Source organism: Trichomonas vaginalis (genome assembly GCF_026262505.1).
Source record: "Trichomonas vaginalis G3 chromosome Unknown ctg_150, whole genome shotgun sequence".
Lineage (NCBI taxonomy): Eukaryota > Parabasalia > Trichomonadida > Trichomonadidae > Trichomonas > Trichomonas vaginalis.
The window spans coordinates 1,322-19,621 of record NW_026529237.1 but is presented as its reverse complement, the minus strand read 5'-3'; the positions used below and the strand labels follow the sequence as shown (position 1 = coordinate 19,621).

The 18,300-nt window shown below is 35.1% G+C and overlaps 4 protein-coding genes and 2 pseudogenes across 6 annotated transcripts; all 6 read left to right on the top strand.

The window, feature by feature from the left end:
- Positions 1 to 208: 208 nt before the first annotated feature.
- On the top strand, positions 209 to 718 carry TVAGG3_1080710 (attachment subunit, putative-related family; the record flags this gene model as incomplete). Its single annotated transcript, XM_051256673.1, has 1 exon — positions 209 to 718. The coding sequence occupies one exon, from the start codon at positions 209 to 211 to the stop codon at positions 716 to 718; it is 510 nt and encodes a 169-aa protein (XP_051076112.1).
- Positions 719 to 937: 219 nt separating this feature from the next.
- On the top strand, positions 938 to 1,420 carry TVAGG3_1080700 (attachment subunit, putative-related family; the record flags this gene model as incomplete). The annotated part of the gene is made up of 1 exon (XM_051256672.1): positions 938 to 1,420. The coding sequence occupies one exon, from the start codon at positions 938 to 940 to the stop codon at positions 1,418 to 1,420; it is 483 nt and encodes a 160-aa protein (XP_051076111.1).
- A 168-nt stretch (positions 1,421 to 1,588) lies between these two features.
- TVAGG3_1080690 (attachment subunit, putative-related family) lies at positions 1,589 to 2,047 on the top strand (the record flags this gene model as incomplete). The annotated part of the gene is made up of 1 exon (XM_051256671.1): positions 1,589 to 2,047. One exon carries the CDS (start codon positions 1,589 to 1,591, stop codon positions 2,045 to 2,047), a length of 459 nt encoding a protein of 152 aa, XP_051076110.1.
- Positions 2,048 to 3,039: 992 nt separating this feature from the next.
- TVAGG3_1080680 (attachment subunit, putative-related family) lies at positions 3,040 to 3,561 on the top strand (the record flags this gene model as incomplete). The annotated part of the gene is made up of 1 exon (XM_051256670.1): positions 3,040 to 3,561. One exon carries the CDS (start codon positions 3,040 to 3,042, stop codon positions 3,559 to 3,561), a length of 522 nt encoding a protein of 173 aa, XP_051076109.1.
- A 12,514-nt stretch (positions 3,562 to 16,075) lies between these two features.
- Positions 16,076 to 17,069, top strand: TVAGG3_1080670 (annotated as a pseudogene). Its single transcript has one exon — positions 16,077 to 17,069. A coding segment is annotated over exon 1 (993 nt).
- Positions 17,070 to 17,328: 259 nt separating this feature from the next.
- TVAGG3_1080660 lies at positions 17,329 to 17,956 on the top strand (annotated as a pseudogene). Its single transcript has one exon — positions 17,331 to 17,956. A coding segment is annotated over exon 1 (626 nt).
- Positions 17,957 to 18,300: the final 344 nt, after the last annotated feature.

The following is an 18,300-nucleotide window of genomic DNA, read 5'->3' as shown; positions in this document are numbered from 1 at the left end:
CCAGAACAAGTTTCACATAGTTCTACAATTCAAGACAAATTGTCCAACAATTTGAGTTCTTCTTCTTCTCAAAACACAACAGAAACATCTGAAACAGTTGTCCAAACAGACACCAGAACAAGTTTCACATAGTTCTACAATTCAAGACAAATTGTCCAACAATTTGAGTTCTTTTCTTCTCAAAACACAACAGAAACATCTGAAACAGTTGTCCAAACAGCACCAGAACAAGTTTCACATAGTTCTACAATTCAAGACAAATTGTCCAACAATTAGTTCTTCTTCTTCTCAAAAACACACAGAAACATCTGAAACAGTTGTCCAAACAGCACCAGAACAAGTTTCACATAGTTCTACAATTCAAGACAAATTGTCCAACAATTTGAGTCTTTCTTCTTCTCAAAACACAACAGAAACATCTGAAACAGTTGTCCAAACAGCACCAGAACAAGTTTCACATAGTTCTACAATTCAAGACAAATTGTCCAACAATTTGAGTTCTTCTTCTTCTCAAAACACAACAGGAACATCTGAAACAGTTGTCCAACAGCACCAGAAACAAGTTTCACATAGTTCTACAATTCAAGACAAATTGTCCAACAATTTGAGTTCTCTTCTTCTCAAAACACAACAGAAACATCTGAAACAGTTGTCCAAACAGCACCAGAACAAGTTTCACATAGTTCTACAATTCAAGACAAATTGTCCAACAATTTGAAGTTCTTCTTCTTCTCAAAACACAACAGAAAACATCTGAAACAGTTGTCCAAACAGCACCAGAACAAGTTTCACATAGTTCTACAATTCAAGACAAATTGTCCAACAATTTGAGTTCTTCTTCTTCTCAAAACACAACAGAAACATCTGAAACAGTTGTCCAAACAGCACCAGAACAAGTTTCACATAGTTTTACAATTCAAGACAAATTGTCCACAATTTGAGTTCTTCTTCTTCTCAAAACACAACAGAAACATCTGAAACAGTTGTCCAAACAGCACCAGAACAAGTTTCACATAGTTTTACAATTCAAGACAAATGTCCAACAATTGAGTTCTTCTTTCTCAAAACACAACAAGAAACATCTGAAACAGTTGTCCAAACAGCACCAGAACAAGTTTCACATAGTTTTACAATTCAAGACAAATTGTCCAACAATTTGAGTTCTTCTTCTTCTCAAAACACAACAGAAACATCTGAAACAGTTGTCCAAACAGCACCAGAACAAGTTTCACATAGTTTTACAATTCAAGACAAATTGTCCAACAATTTGAGTTCTTCTTCTTCTCAAAACACAACAGAAACATCTGAAACAGTTGTCCAAACAGCACCAGAACAAGTTTCACATAGTTCTACAATTCAAGACAAATTGTCCAACAAATTTGAGTTCTTCTTCTTCTCAAAACACAACAGAAACATCTGAAACAGTTGTCCAAACAGCACCAGAACAAGTTTCACATAGTTCTACAATTCAAGACAAATTGTCCAACAATTTGAGTTCTTCTTCTTCTCAAAACACAACAGAAACATCTGAAACAGTTGTCCAAACAGCACCAGAACAAGTTTCACATAGTTTTACAATTCAAGACAATTGTCCAACAATTTGAGTTCTTCTTCTTCTCAAAACACAACAGAAACATCTGAAACAGTTGTCCAAACAGCACCAGAACAAGTTTCACATAGTTTTACAATTCAAGACAAATTGTCCAACAATTTGAGTTCTTCTTCTTCTCAAAACACAACAGAAACATCTGAAACAGTTGTCCAAACAGCACCAGAACAAGTTTCACATAGTTTCTACAATTCAAGACAAATTGTCAACAATTTGAGTTCTTCTTCTTCTCAAAACACAACAGAAACATCTGAAACAGTTGTCCAAACAGCACCAGAACAAGTTTCACATAGTTCTACAATTCAAGACAAATTGTCCAACAATTTGAGTTCTTCTTTTTCTCAAAACACAACAGAAACATCTGAAACAGTTGCCAAACAGCACCAGAACAAGTTTCACATAGTTCTACAATTCAAGACAAATTGTCCAACAATTTGAGTTCTTCTTCTTCTCAAAACACAACAGAAACATCTGAAACAGTTGTCCAAACAGCACCAGAACAAGTTTTCACATAGTTCTCCAATTCAAGACAAATTGTCCAACAATTTGAGTTCTTCTTCTTCTCAAAACACAACAGAAACATCTGAAACAGTTGTCCAACAGCACCAGAACAAGTTTCACATAGTTCTACAATTCAAGACAATTGTCCAAACAATTTGAGTTCTTCTTCTTCTCAAAACACAACAGAAACATCTGAAACAGTTGTCCAAACAGCACCGAAACAAGTTTCACATAGTTCTACAATTCAAGACAAATTGTCCAACAATTTGAGTTCTTCTTCTTCTCAAAACACACAGAAACATCTGAAACAGTTGTCCAAACAGCACCAGAACAAGTTTCACATAGTTCTACAATTCAAGACAAATTGTCCAACAATTTGAGTTCTTCTTTCTTCTCAAAACACAACAAGAAACATCTGAAACAGTTGTCCAAACAGCACCAGAACAAGTTTCACATAGTTCTACAATTCAAGACAAATTGTCCAACAATTTGAGTTCTTCTTCTTTCTCAAAACACACAGAAACATCTGAAACAGTTGTCCAAACAGCACCAGAACAAGTTTCACATAGTTCTACAATTCAAGACAAATTGTCCAACAATTTGAGTCTTCTTCTTCTCAAAACACAACAGAAACATCTGAAACAGTTTGTCCAAACAGCACCAGAACAAGTTTCACATAGTTCTACAATTCAAGACAAATTGTCCAACAATTTGAGTTCTTCTTCTTCTCAAAACACAACAGAAACATCTGAAACAGTTGTCCAAACAGCACCAGAAACAAGTTTCACATAGTTCTACAATTCAAGACAAATTGTCCAACAATTTGAGTTCTTCTCTCTCAAAACACAACAGAAACATCTGAAACAGTTGTCCAAACAGCACCAGAAAGTTTCACATAGTTCTACAATTCAAGACAAATTGTCCAACAATTGAGTTCTTCTTCTTCTCAAAACACAACAGAAACATCTGAAACAGTTGTCCAAACAGCACCAGAACAAGTTTCACATAGTTCTACAATTCAGACAAATTTTCAACAATTTGAGTTCTTCTTCTTCTCAAAACACAACAGAAAATCTGAAACAGTTGTCCAAACAGCACCAGAACAAGTTTCACATAGTTCTACAATTCAAGACAAATTGTCCAACAATTTGAGTTCTTCTTTCTTCTCAAAACACACAGAAACATCTGAAACAGTTGTCCAAACAGCACCAGAACAAGTTTCACATAGTTCTACAATTCAAGACAAATTGTCCAACAATTTGAGTTCTTCTTCTTCTCAAAACACAACAGAAACATCTGAAACAGTTGTCCAAACAGCACCAGAACAAGTTTCACATAGTTCTACAATTCAAGACAAATTGTCCAACAATTTGAGTTCTTCTTCTTCTCAAAACACAACAGAAACATCTGAAACAGTTGTCCAAACAGCACCAGAAACAAGTTTCACATAGTTCTACAATTCAAGACAAATTGTCCAACAATTTGAGTTCTTCCTTCTTCTCAAAACACAACAGAAACTATCTGAAACAGTTGTCCAAACAGCACCAGAACAAGTTTCACATAGTTCTACAATTTCAAGACAAATTGTCCAACAATTTGAGTTTCTTCTTCTTCAAAACACAACAGAAACATCTGAAACAGTTGTCCAACAGCACCAGAACAAGTTTCACATAGTTCTACAATTCAAGACAAATTGTCCAACAATTTGAGTTCTTCTTCTTCTCAAAACACAACAGAAACATCTGAAACAGTGTCCAAACAGCACCAGAACAAGTTTACATAGTTCTACAATTCAAGACAAATTGTCCAACAATTTGAGTTCTTCTTCTTCTCAAAACACAACAGAAACATCTGAAACAGTTGTCCAAACAGCACCAGAACAAGTTTCACATAGTTCTAACATTCAGACAAATTGTCCAACAATTTGAGTTCTCTTCTTCTCAAAACACAACAGAAACATCTGAAACAGTTGTCCAAACAGCACCAGAACAAGTTTCACATAGTTCTACAATTCAGACAAATTGTCCAACAATTTGAGTTCTTCTTCTTCTCCAAAACACAACAGAAACATCTGAAAACATGTCCAAACAGCACCAGAACAAGTTTCACATAGTTCTACAATTCAGACAAATTTCCAACAATTTGAGTTCTTTCTTCTTCCAAAACACAACAGAAACATCTGAAACAGTTGTCCAAACAGCACCAGAAACAGTTTCACATAGTCTAACAATTCAAGAACAAATTGTGGTCCAACAAATTTGAGTTTCTTTTCTCCCTCAAAACCACAACAGAAACATCTGAAAACAAGTTTGTCCAAACAGCACCAGAACAAGTTTCACATAGTTCTACAATTCAAGACAAATTGTCCAACAATTTGAGTTCTTCTTCTTCTCAAAACACAACAGAAACATCTGAAACAGTTGTCCAAACAGCACCAGAACAAGTTTCACATAGTTCTACAATTCAAGACAAATTGTCCAACAATTTGAGTTCTTCTTCTTCTCAAAACACAACAGAAACATCTGAAACAGTTGTCCAAACAGCACCAGAACAAGTTTCACATAGTTCTACAATTCAAGACAAATTGTCCAACAATTTGAGTTCTTCTTCTTCTCAAAACACAACAGAAACATCTGAAACAGTTGTCCAAACAGCACCAGAACAAGTTTCACATAGTTCTACAATTCAAGACAAATTGTCCAACAATTTGAGTTCTTCTTCTTCTCAAAACACAACAGAAACATCTGAAACAGTTGTCCAAACAGCACCAGAACAAGTTTCACATAGTTCTACAATTCAAGACAAATTGTCCAACAATTTGAGTTCTTCTTCTTCTCAAAACACAACAGAAACATCTGAAACAGTTGTCCAAACAGCACCAGAACAAGTTTCACATAGTTCTACAATTCAAGACAAATTGTCCAACAATTTGAGTTCTTCTTCTTCTCAAAACACAACAGAAACATCTGAAACAGTTGTCCAAACAGCACCAGAACAAGTTTCACATAGTTCTACAATTCAAGACAAATTGTCCAACAATTTGAGTTCTTCTTCTTCTCAAAACACAACAGAAACATCTGAAACAGTTGTCCAAACAGCACCAGAACAAGTTTCACATAGTTCTACAATTCAAGACAAATTGTCCAACAATTTGAGTTCTTCTTCTTCTCAAAACACAACAGAAACATCTGAAACAGTTGTCCAAACAGCACCAGAACAAGTTTCACATAGTTCTACAATTCAAGACAAATTGTCCAACAATTTGAGTTCTTCTTCTTCTCAAAACACAACAGAAACATCTGAAACAGTTGTCCAAACAGCACCAGAACAAGTTTCACATAGTTCTACAATTCAAGACAAATTGTCCAACAATTTGAGTTCTTCTTCTTCTCAAAACACAACAGAAACATCTGAAACAGTTGTCCAAACAGCACCAGAACAAGTTTCACATAGTTCTACAATTCAAGACAAATTGTCCAACAATTTGAGTTCTTCTTCTTCTCAAAACACAACAGAAACATCTGAAACAGTTGTCCAAACAGCACCAGAACAAGTTTCACATAGTTCTACAATTCAAGACAAATTGTCCAACAATTTGAGTTCTTCTTCTTCTCAAAACACAACAGAAACATCTGAAACAGTTGTCCAAACAGCACCAGAACAAGTTTCACATAGTTCTACAATTCAAGACAAATTGTCCAACAATTTGAGTTCTTCTTCTTCTCAAAACACAACAGAAACATCTGAAACAGTTGTCCAAACAGCACCAGAACAAGTTTCACATAGTTCTACAATTCAAGACAAATTGTCCAACAATTTGAGTTCTTCTTCTTCTCAAAACACAACAGAAACATCTGAAACAGTTGTCCAAACAGCACCAGAACAAGTTTCACATAGTTCTACAATTCAAGACAAATTGTCCAACAATTTGAGTTCTTCTTCTTCTCAAAACACAACAGAAACATCTGAAACAGTTGTCCAAACAGCACCAGAACAAGTTTCACATAGTTCTACACAATTCAAGACAAATTGTCCAACAATTTGAGTTCTTCTTCTTCTCAAAACACAACAGAAACATCTGAAACAGTTGTCCAAACAGCACCAGAACAAGTTTCACATAGTTCTACAATTCAAGACAAATTGTCCAACAATTTGAGTTCTTCTTCTTCTCAAAACACAACAGAAACATCTGAAACAGTTGTCCAAACAGCACCAGAACAAGTTTCACATAGTTCTACAATTCAAGACAAATTGTCCAACAATTTGAGTTCTTCTTCTTCTCAAAACACAACAGAAACATCTGAAACAGTTGTCCAAACAGCACCAGAACAAGTTTCACATAGTTCTACAATTCAAGACAAATTGTCCAACAATTTGAGTTCTTCTTCTTCTCAAAACACAACAGAAACATCTGAAACAGTTGTCCAAACAGCACCAGAACAAGTTTCACATAGTTCTACAATTCAAGACAAATTGTCCAACAATTTGAGTTCTTCTTCTTCTCAAAACACAACAGAAACATCTGAAACAGTTGTCCAAAAGCACCAGAACAAGTTTCACATAGTTCTACAATTCAAGACAAATTGTCCAACAATTTGAGTTCTTCTTCTTCTCAAAACACAACAGAAACATCTGAAACAGTTGTCCAAACAGCACCAGAACAAGTTTCACATAGTTCTACAATTCAAGACAAATTGTCCAACAATTTGAGTTCTTCTTCTTCTCAAAACACAACAGAAACATCTGAAACAGTTGTCCAAACAGCACCAGAACAAGTTTCACATAGTTCTACAATTCAAGACAAATTGTCCAACAATTTGAGTTCTTCTTCTTCTCAAAACACAACAGAAACATCTGAAACAGTTGTCCAAACAGCACCAGAACAAGTTTCACATAGTTCTACAATTCAAGACAAATTGTCCAACAATTTGAGTTCTTCTTCTTCTCAAAACACAACAGAAACATCTGAAACAGTTGTCCAAACAGCACCAGAACAAGTTTCACATAGTTCTACAATTCAAGACAAATTGTCCAACAATTTGAGTTCTTCTTCTTCTCAAAACACAACAGAAACATCTGAAACAGTTGTCCAAACAGCACCAGAACAAGTTTCACATAGTTCTACAATTCAAGACAAATTGTCCAACAATTTGAGTTCTTCTTCTTCTCAAAACACAACAGAAACATCTGAAACAGTTGTCCAAACAGCACCAGAACAAGTTTCACATAGTTCTACAATTCAAGACAAATTGTCCAACAATTTGAGTTCTTCTTCTTCTCAAAACACAACAGAAACATCTGAAACAGTTGTCCAAACAGCACCAGAACAAGTTTCACATAGTTCTACAATTCAAGACAAATTGTCCAACAATTTGAGTTCTTCTTCTTCTCAAAACACAACAGAAACATCTGAAACAGTTGTCCAAACAGCACCAGAACAAGTTTCACATAGTTCTACAATTCAAGACAAATTGTCCAACAATTTGAGTTCTTCTTCTTCTCAAAACACAACAGAAACATCTGAAACAGTTGTCCAAACAGCACCAGAACAAGTTTCACATAGTTCTACAATTCAAGACAAATTGTCCAACAATTTGAGTTCTTCTTCTTCTCAAAACACAACAGAAACATCTGAAACAGTTGTCCAAACAGCACCAGAACAAGTTTCACATAGTTCTACAATTCAAGACAAATTGTCCAACAATTTGAGTTCTTCTTCTTCTCAAAACACAACAGAAACATCTGAAACAGTTGTCCAAACAGCACCAGAACAAGTTTCACATAGTTCTACAATTCAAGACAAATTGTCCAACAATTTGAGTTCTTCTTCTTCTCAAAACACAACAGAAACATCTGAAACAGTTGTCCAAACAGCACCAGAACAAGTTTCACATAGTTCTACAATTCAAGACAAATTGTCCAACAATTTGAGTTCTTCTTCTTCTCAAAACACAACAGAAACATCTGAAACAGTTGTCCAAACAGCACCAGAACAAGTTTCACATAGTTCTACAATTCAAGACAAATTGTCCAACAATTTGAGTTCTTCTTCTTCTCAAAACACAACAGAAACATCTGAAACAGTTGTCCAAACAGCACCAGAACAAGTTTCACATAGTTCTACAATTCAAGACAAATTGTCCAACAATTTGAGTTCTTCTTCTTCTCAAAACACAACAGAAACATCTGAAACAGTTGTCCAAACAGCACCAGAACAAGTTTCACATAGTTCTACAATTCAAGACAAATTGTCCAACAATTTGAGTTCTTCTTCTTCTCAAAACACAACAGAAACATCTGAAACAGTTGTCCAAACAGCACCAGAACAAGTTTCACATAGTTCTACAATTCAAGACAAATTGTCCAACAATTTGAGTTCTTCTTCTTCTCAAAACACAACAGAAACATCTGAAACAGTTGTCCAAACAGCACCAGAACAAGTTTCACATAGTTCTACAATTCAAGACAAATTGTCCAACAATTTGAGTTCTTCTTCTTCTCAAAACACAACAGAAACATCTGAAACAGTTGTCCAAACAGCACCAGAACAAGTTTCACATAGTTCTACAATTCAAGACAAATTGTCCAACAATTTGAGTTCTTCTTCTTCTCAAAACACAACAGAAACATCTGAAACAGTTGTCCAAACAGCACCAGAACAAGTTTCACATAGTTCTACAATTCAAGACAAATTGTCCAACAATTTGAGTTCTTCTTCTTCTCAAAACACAACAGAAACATCTGAAACAGTTGTCCAAACAGCACCAGAACAAGTTTCACATAGTTCTACAATTCAAGACAAATTGTCCAACAATTTGAGTTCTTCTTCTTCTCAAAACACAACAGAAACATCTGAAACAGTTGTCCAAACAGCACCAGAACAAGTTTCACATAGTTCTACAATTCAAGACAAATTGTCCAACAATTTGAGTTCTTCTTCTTCTCAAAACACAACAGAAACATCTGAAACAGTTGTCCAAACAGCACCAGAACAAGTTTCACATAGTTCTACAATTCAAGACAAATTGTCCAACAATTTGAGTTCTTCTTCTTCTCAAAACACAACAGAAACATCTGAAACAGTTGTCCAAACAGCACCAGAACAAGTTTCACATAGTTCTACAATTCAAGACAAATTGTCCAACAATTTGAGTTCTTCTTCTTCTCAAAACACAACAGAAACATCTGAAACAGTTGTCCAAACAGCACCAGAACAAGTTTCACATAGTTCTACAATTCAAGACAAATTGTCCAACAATTTGAGTTCTTCTTCTTCTCAAAACACAACAGAAACATCTGAAACAGTTGTCCAAACAGCACCAGAACAAGTTTCACATAGTTCTACAATTCAAGACAAATTGTCCAACAATTTGAGTTCTTCTTCTTCTCAAAACACAACAGAAACATCTGAAACAGTTGTCCAAACAGCACCAGAACAAGTTTCACATAGTTCTACAATTCAAGACAAATTGTCCAACAATTTGAGTTCTTCTTCTTCTCAAAACACAACAGAAACATCTGAAACAGTTGTCCAAACAGCACCAGAACAAGTTTCACATAGTTCTACAATTCAAGACAAATTGTCCAACAATTTGAGTTCTTCTTCTTCTCAAAACACAACAGAAACATCTGAAACAGTTGTCCAAACAGCACCAGAACAAGTTTCACATAGTTCTACAATTCAAGACAAATTGTCCAACAATTTGAGTTCTTCTTCTTCTCAAAACACAACAGAAACATCTGAAACAGTTGTCCAAACAGCACCAGAACAAGTTTCACATAGTTCTACAATTCAAGACAAATTGTCCAACAATTTGAGTTCTTCTTCTTCTCAAAACACAACAGAAACATCTGAAACAGTTGTCCAAACAGCACCAGAACAAGTTTCACATAGTTCTACAATTCAAGACAAATTGTCCAACAATTTGAGTTCTTCTTCTTCTCAAAACACAACAGAAACATCTGAAACAGTTGTCCAAACAGCACCAGAACAAGTTTCACATAGTTCTACAATTCAAGACAAATTGTCCAACAATTTGAGTTCTTCTTCTTCTCAAAACACAACAGAAACATCTGAAACAGTTGTCCAAACAGCACCAGAACAAGTTTCACATAGTTCTACAATTCAAGACAAATTGTCCAACAATTTGAGTTCTTCTTCTTCTCAAAACACAACAGAAACATCTGAAACAGTTGTCCAAACAGCACCAGAACAAGTTTCACATAGTTCTACAATTCAAGACAAATTGTCCAACAATTTGAGTTCTTCTTCTTCTCAAAACACAACAGAAACATCTGAAACAGTTGTCCAAACAGCACCAGAACAAGTTTCACATAGTTCTACAATTCAAGACAAATTGTCCAACAATTTGAGTTCTTCTTCTTCTCAAAACACAACAGAAACATCTGAAACAGTTGTCCAAACAGCACCAGAACAAGTTTCACATAGTTCTACAATTCAAGACAAATTGTCCAACAATTTGAGTTCTTCTTCTTCTCAAAACACAACAGAAACATCTGAAACAGTTGTCCAAACAGCACCAGAACAAGTTTCACATAGTTCTACAATTCAAGACAAATTGTCCAACAATTTGAGTTCTTCTTCTTCTCAAAACACAACAGAAACATCTGAAACAGTTGTCCAAACAGCACCAGAACAAGTTTCACATAGTTCTACAATTCAAGACAAATTGTCCAACAATTTGAGTTCTTCTTCTTCTCAAAACACAACAGAAACATCTGAAACAGTTGTCCAAACAGCACCAGAACAAGTTTCACATAGTTCTACAATTCAAGACAAATTGTCCAACAATTTGAGTTCTTCTTCTTCTCAAAACACAACAGAAACATCTGAAACAGTTGTCCAAACAGCACCAGAACAAGTTTCACATAGTTCTACAATTCAAGACAAATTGTCCAACAATTTGAGTTCTTCTTCTTCTCAAAACACAACAGAAACATCTGAAACAGTTGTCCAAACAGCACCAGAACAAGTTTCACATAGTTCTACAATTCAAGACAAATTGTCCAACAATTTGAGTTCTTCTTCTTCTCAAAACACAACAGAAACATCTGAAACAGTTGTCCAAACAGCACCAGAACAAGTTTCACATAGTTCTACAATTCAAGACAAATTGTCCAACAATTTGAGTTCTTCTTCTTCTCAAAACACAACAGAAACATCTGAAACAGTTGTCCAAACAGCACCAGAACAAGTTTCACATAGTTCTACAATTCAAGACAAATTGTCCAACAATTTGAGTTCTTCTTCTTCTCAAAACACAACAGAAACATCTGAAACAGTTGTCCAAACAGCACCAGAACAAGTTTCACATAGTTCTACAATTCAAGACAAATTGTCCAACAATTTGAGTTCTTCTTCTTCTCAAAACACAACAGAAACATCTGAAACAGTTGTCCAAACAGCACCAGAACAAGTTTCACATAGTTCTACAATTCAAGACAAATTGTCCAACAATTTGAGTTCTTCTTCTTCTCAAAACACAACAGAAACATCTGAAACAGTTGTCCAAACAGCACCAGAACAAGTTTCACATAGTTCTACAATTCAAGACAAATTGTCCAACAATTTGAGTTCTTCTTCTTCTCAAAACACAACAGAAACATCTGAAACAGTTGTCCAAACAGCACCAGAACAAGTTTCACATAGTTCTACAATTCAAGACAAATTGTCCAACAATTTGAGTTCTTCTTCTTCTCAAAACACAACAGAAACATCTGAAACAGTTGTCCAAACAGCACCAGAACAAGTTTCACATAGTTCTACAATTCAAGACAAATTGTCCAACAATTTGAGTTCTTCTTCTTCTCAAAACACAACAGAAACATCTGAAACAGTTGTCCAAACAGCACCAGAACAAGTTTCACATAGTTCTACAATTCAAGACAAATTGTCCAACAATTTGAGTTCTTCTTCTTCTCAAAACACAACAGAAACATCTGAAACAGTTGTCCAAACAGCACCAGAACAAGTTTCACATAGTTCTACAATTCAAGACAAATTGTCCAACAATTTGAGTTCTTCTTCTTCTCAAAACACAACAGAAACATCTGAAACAGTTGTCCAAACAGCACCAGAACAAGTTTCACATAGTTCTACAATTCAAGACAAATTGTCCAACAATTTGAGTTCTTCTTCTTCTCAAAACACAACAGAAACATCTGAAACAGTTGTCCAAACAGCACCAGAACAAGTTTCACATAGTTCTACAATTCAAGACAAATTGTCCAACAATTTGAGTTCTTCTTCTTCTCAAAACACAACAGAAACATCTGAAACAGTTGTCCAAACAGCACCAGAACAAGTTTCACATAGTTCTACAATTCAAGACAAATTGTCCAACAATTTGAGTTCTTCTTCTTCTCAAAACACAACAGAAACATCTGAAACAGTTGTCCAAACAGCACCAGAACAAGTTTCACATAGTTCTACAATTCAAGACAAATTGTCCAACAATTTGAGTTCTTCTTCTTCTCAAAACACAACAGAAACATCTGAAACAGTTGTCCAAACAGCACCAGAACAAGTTTCACATAGTTCTACAATTCAAGACAAATTGTCCAACAATTTGAGTTCTTCTTCTTCTCAAAACACAACAGAAACATCTGAAACAGTTGTCCAAACAGCACCAGAACAAGTTTCACATAGTTCTACAATTCAAGACAAATTGTCCAACAATTTGAGTTCTTCTTCTTCTCAAAACACAACAGAAACATCTGAAACAGTTGTCCAAACAGCACCAGAACAAGTTTCACATAGTTCTACAATTCAAGACAAATTGTCCAACAATTTGAGTTCTTCTTCTTCTCAAAACACAACAGAAACATCTGAAACAGTTGTCCAAACAGCACCAGAACAAGTTTCACATAGTTCTACAATTCAAGACAAATTGTCCAACAATTTGAGTTCTTCTTCTTCTCAAAACACAACAGAAACATCTGAAACAGTTGTCCAAACAGCACCAGAACAAGTTTCACATAGTTCTACAATTCAAGACAAATTGTCCAACAATTTGAGTTCTTCTTCTTCTCAAAACACAACAGAAACATCTGAAACAGTTGTCCAAACAGCACCAGAACAAGTTTCACATAGTTCTACAATTCAAGACAAATTGTCCAACAATTTGAGTTCTTCTTCTTCTCAAAACACAACAGAAACATCTGAAACAGTTGTCCAAACAGCACCAGAACAAGTTTCACATAGTTCTACAATTCAAGACAAATTGTCCAACAATTTGAGTTCTTCTTCTTCTCAAAACACAACAGAAACATCTGAAACAGTTGTCCAAACAGCACCAGAACAAGTTTCACATAGTTCTACAATTCAAGACAAATTGTCCAACAATTTGAGTTCTTCTTCTTCTCAAAACACAACAGAAACATCTGAAACAGTTGTCCAAACAGCACCAGAACAAGTTTCACATAGTTCTACAATTCAAGACAAATTGTCCAACAATTTGAGTTCTTCTTCTTCTCAAAACACAACAGAAACATCTGAAACAGTTGTCCAAACAGCACCAGAACAAGTTTCACATAGTTCTACAATTCAAGACAAATTGTCCAACAATTTGAGTTCTTCTTCTTCTCAAAACACAACAGAAACATCTGAAACAGTTGTCCAAACAGCACCAGAACAAGTTTCACATAGTTCTACAATTCAAGACAAATTGTCCAACAATTTGAGTTCTTCTTCTTCTCAAAACACAACAGAAACATCTGAAACAGTTGTCCAAACAGCACCAGAACAAGTTTCACATAGTTCTACAATTCAAGACAAATTGTCCAACAATTTGAGTTCTTCTTCTTCTCAAAACACAACAGAAACATCTGAAACAGTTGTCCAAACAGCACCAGAACAAGTTTCACATAGTTCTACAATTCAAGACAAATTGTCCAACAATTTGAGTTCTTCTTCTTCTCAAAACACAACAGAAACATCTGAAACAGTTGTCCAAACAGCACCAGAACAAGTTTCACATAGTTCTACAATTCAAGACAAATTGTCCAACAATTTGAGTTCTTCTTCTTCTCAAAACACAACAGAAACATCTGAAACAGTTGTCCAAACAGCACCAGAACAAGTTTCACATAGTTCTACAATTCAAGACAAATTGTCCAACAATTTGAGTTCTTCTTCTTCTCAAAACACAACAGAAACATCTGAAACAGTTGTCCAAACAGCACCAGAACAAGTTTCACATAGTTCTACAATTCAAGACAAATTGTCCAACAATTTGAGTTCTTCTTCTTCTCAAAACACAACAGAAACATCTGAAACAGTTGTCCAAACAGCACCAGAACAAGTTTCACATAGTTCTACAATTCAAGACAAATTGTCCAACAATTTGAGTTCTTCTTCTTCTCAAAACACAACAGAAACATCTGAAACAGTTGTCCAAACAGCACCAGAACAAGTTTCACATAGTTCTACAATTCAAGACAAATTGTCCAACAATTTGAGTTCTTCTTCTTCTCAAAACACAACAGAAACATCTGAAACAGTTGTCCAAACAGCACCAGAACAAGTTTCACATAGTTCTACAATTCAAGACAAATTGTCCAACAATTTGAGTTCTTCTTCTTCTCAAAACACAACAGAAACATCTGAAACAGTTGTCCAAACAGCACCAGAACAAGTTTCACATAGTTCTACAATTCAAGACAAATTGTCCAACAATTTGAGTTCTTCTTCTTCTCAAAACACAACAGAAACATCTGAAACAGTTGTCCAAACAGCACCAGAACAAGTTTCACATAGTTCTACAATTCAAGACAAATTGTCCAACAATTTGAGTTCTTCTTCTTCTCAAAACACAACAGAAACATCTGAAACAGTTGTCCAAACAGCACCAGAACAAGTTTCACATAGTTCTACAATTCAAGACAAATTGTCCAACAATTTGAGTTCTTCTTCTTCTCAAAACACAACAGAAACATCTGAAACAGTTGTCCAAACAGCACCAGAACAAGTTTCACATAGTTCTACAATTCAAGACAAATTGTCCAACAATTTGAGTTCTTCTTCTTCTCAAAACACAACAGAAACATCTGAAACAGTTGTCCAAACAGCACCAGAACAAGTTTCACATAGTTCTACAATTCAAGACAAATTGTCCAACAATTTGAGTTCTTCTTCTTCTCAAAACACAACAGAAACATCTGAAACAGTTGTCCAAACAGCACCAGAACAAGTTTCACATAGTTCTACAATTCAAGACAAATTGTCCAACAATTTGAGTTCTTCTTCTTCTCAAAACACAACAGAAACATCTGAAACAGTTGTCCAAACAGCACCAGAACAAGTTTCACATAGTTCTACAATTCAAGACAAATTGTCCAACAATTTGAGTTCTTCTTCTTCTCAAAACACAACAGAAACATCTGAAACAGTTGTCCAAACAGCACCAGAACAAGTTTCACATAGTTCTACAATTCAAGACAAATTGTCCAACAATTTGAGTTCTTCTTCTTCTCAAAACACAACAGAAACATCTGAAACAGTTGTCCAAACAGCACCAGAACAAGTTTCACATAGTTCTACAATTCAAGACAAATTGTCCAACAATTTGAGTTCTTCTTCTTCTCAAAACACAACAGAAACATCTGAAACAGTTGTCCAAACAGCACCAGAACAAGTTTCACATAGTTCTACAATTCAAGACAAATTGTCCAACAATTTGAGTTCTTCTTCTTCTCAAAACACAACAGAAACATCTGAAACAGTTGTCCAAACAGCACCAGAACAAGTTTCACATAGTTCTACAATTCAAGACAAATTGTCCAACAATTTGAGTTCTTCTTCTTCTCAAAACACAACAGAAACATCTGAAACAGTTGTCCAAACAGCACCAGAACAAGTTTCACATAGTTCTACAATTCAAGACAAATTGTCCAACAATTTGAGTTCTTCTTCTTCTCAAAACACAACAGAAACATCTGAAACAGTTGTCCAAACAGCACCAGAACAAGTTTCACATAGTTCTACAATTCAAGACAAATTGTCCAACAATTTGAGTTCTTCTTCTTCTCAAAACACAACAGAAACATCTGAAACAGTTGTCCAAACAGCACCAGAACAAGTTTCACATAGTTCTACAATTCAAGACAAATTGTCCAACAATTTGAGTTCTTCTTCTTCTCAAAACACAACAGAAACATCTGAAACAGTTGTCCAAACAGCACCAGAACAAGTTTCACATAGTTCTACAATTCAAGACAAATTGTCCAACAATTTGAGTTCTTCTTCTTCTCAAAACACAACAGAAACATCTGAAACAGTTGTCCAAACAGCACCAGAACAAGTTTCACATAGTTCTACAATTCAAGACAAATTGTCCAACAATTTGAGTTCTTCTTCTTCTCAAAACACAACAGAAACATCTGAAACAGTTGTCCAAACAGCACCAGAACAAGTTTCACATAGTTCTACAATTCAAGACAAATTGTCCAACAATTTGAGTTCTTCTTCTTCTCAAAACACAACAGAAACATCTGAAACAGTTGTCCAAACAGCACCAGAACAAGTTTCACATAGTTCTACAATTCAAGACAAATTGTCCAACAATTTGAGTTCTTCTTCTTCTCAAAACACAACAGAAACATCTGAAACAGTTGTCCAAACAGCACCAGAACAAGTTTCACATAGTTCTACAATTCAAGACAAATTGTCCAACAATTTGAGTTCTTCTTCTTCTCAAAACACAACAGAAACATCTGAAACAGTTGTCCAAACAGCACCAGAACAAGTTTCACATAGTTCTACAATTCAAGACAAATTGTCCAACAATTTGAGTTCTTCTTCTTCTCAAAACACAACAGAAACATCTGAAACAGTTGTCCAAACAGCACCAGAACAAGTTTCACATAGTTCTACAATTCAAGACAAATTGTCCAACAATTTGAGTTCTTCTTCTTCTCAAAACACAACAGAAACATCTGAAACAGTTGTCCAAACAGCACCAGAACAAGTTTCACATAGTTCTACAATTCAAGACAAATTGTCCAACAATTTGAGTTCTTCTTCTTCTCAAAACACAACAGAAACATCTGAAACAGTTGTCCAAACAGCACCAGAACAAGTTTCACATAGTTCTACAATTCAAGACAAATTGTCCAACAATTTGAGTTCTTCTTCTCTCAAAACACAACAGAAACATCTGAAACAGTTGTCCAAACAGCACCAGAACAAGTTTCACATAGTTCTACAATTCAAGACAAATTGTCCAACAATTTGAGTTCTTCTTCTTCTCAAAACACAACAGAAACATCTGAAACAGTTGTCCAAACAGCACCAGAACAAGTTTCACATAGTTCTACAATTCAAGACAAATTGTCCAACAATTTGAGTTCTTCTTCTTCTCAAAACACAACAGAAACATCTGAAACAGTTGTCCAAACAGCACCAGAACAAGTTTCACATAGTTCTACAATTCAAGACAAATTGTCCAACAATTTGAGTTCTTCTTCTTCTCAAAACACAACAGAAACATCTGAAACAGTTGTCCAAACAGCACCAGAACAAGTTTCACATAGTTCTACAATTCAAGACAAATTGTCCAACAATTTGAGTTCTTCTTCTTCTCAAAACACAACAGAAACATCTGAAACAGTTGTCCAAACAGCACCAGAACAAGTTTCACATAGTTCTACAATTCAAGACAAATTGTCCAACAATTTGAGTTCTTCTTCTTCTCAAAACACAACAGAAACATCTGAAACAGTTGTCCAAACAGCACCAGAACAAGTTTCACATAGTTCTACAATTCAAGACAAATTGTCCAACAATTTGAGTTCTTCTTCTTCTCAAAACACAACAGAAACATCTGAAACAGTTGTCCAAACAGCACCAGAACAAGTTTCACATAGTTCTACAATTCAAGACAAATTGTCCAACAATTTGAGTTCTTCTTCTTCTCAAAACACAACAGAAACATCTGAAACAGTTGTCCAAACAGCACCAGAACAAGTTTCACATAGTTCTACAATTCAAGACAAATTGTCCAACAATTTGAGTTCTTCTTCTTCTCAAAACACAACAGAAAACATCTGAAACAGTTGTCCAAACAGCACCAGAACAAGTTTCACATAGTTCTACAATTCAAGACAAATTGTCCAACAATTTGAGTTCTTCTTCTTCTCAAAACACAACAGAAACATCTGAAACAGTTGTC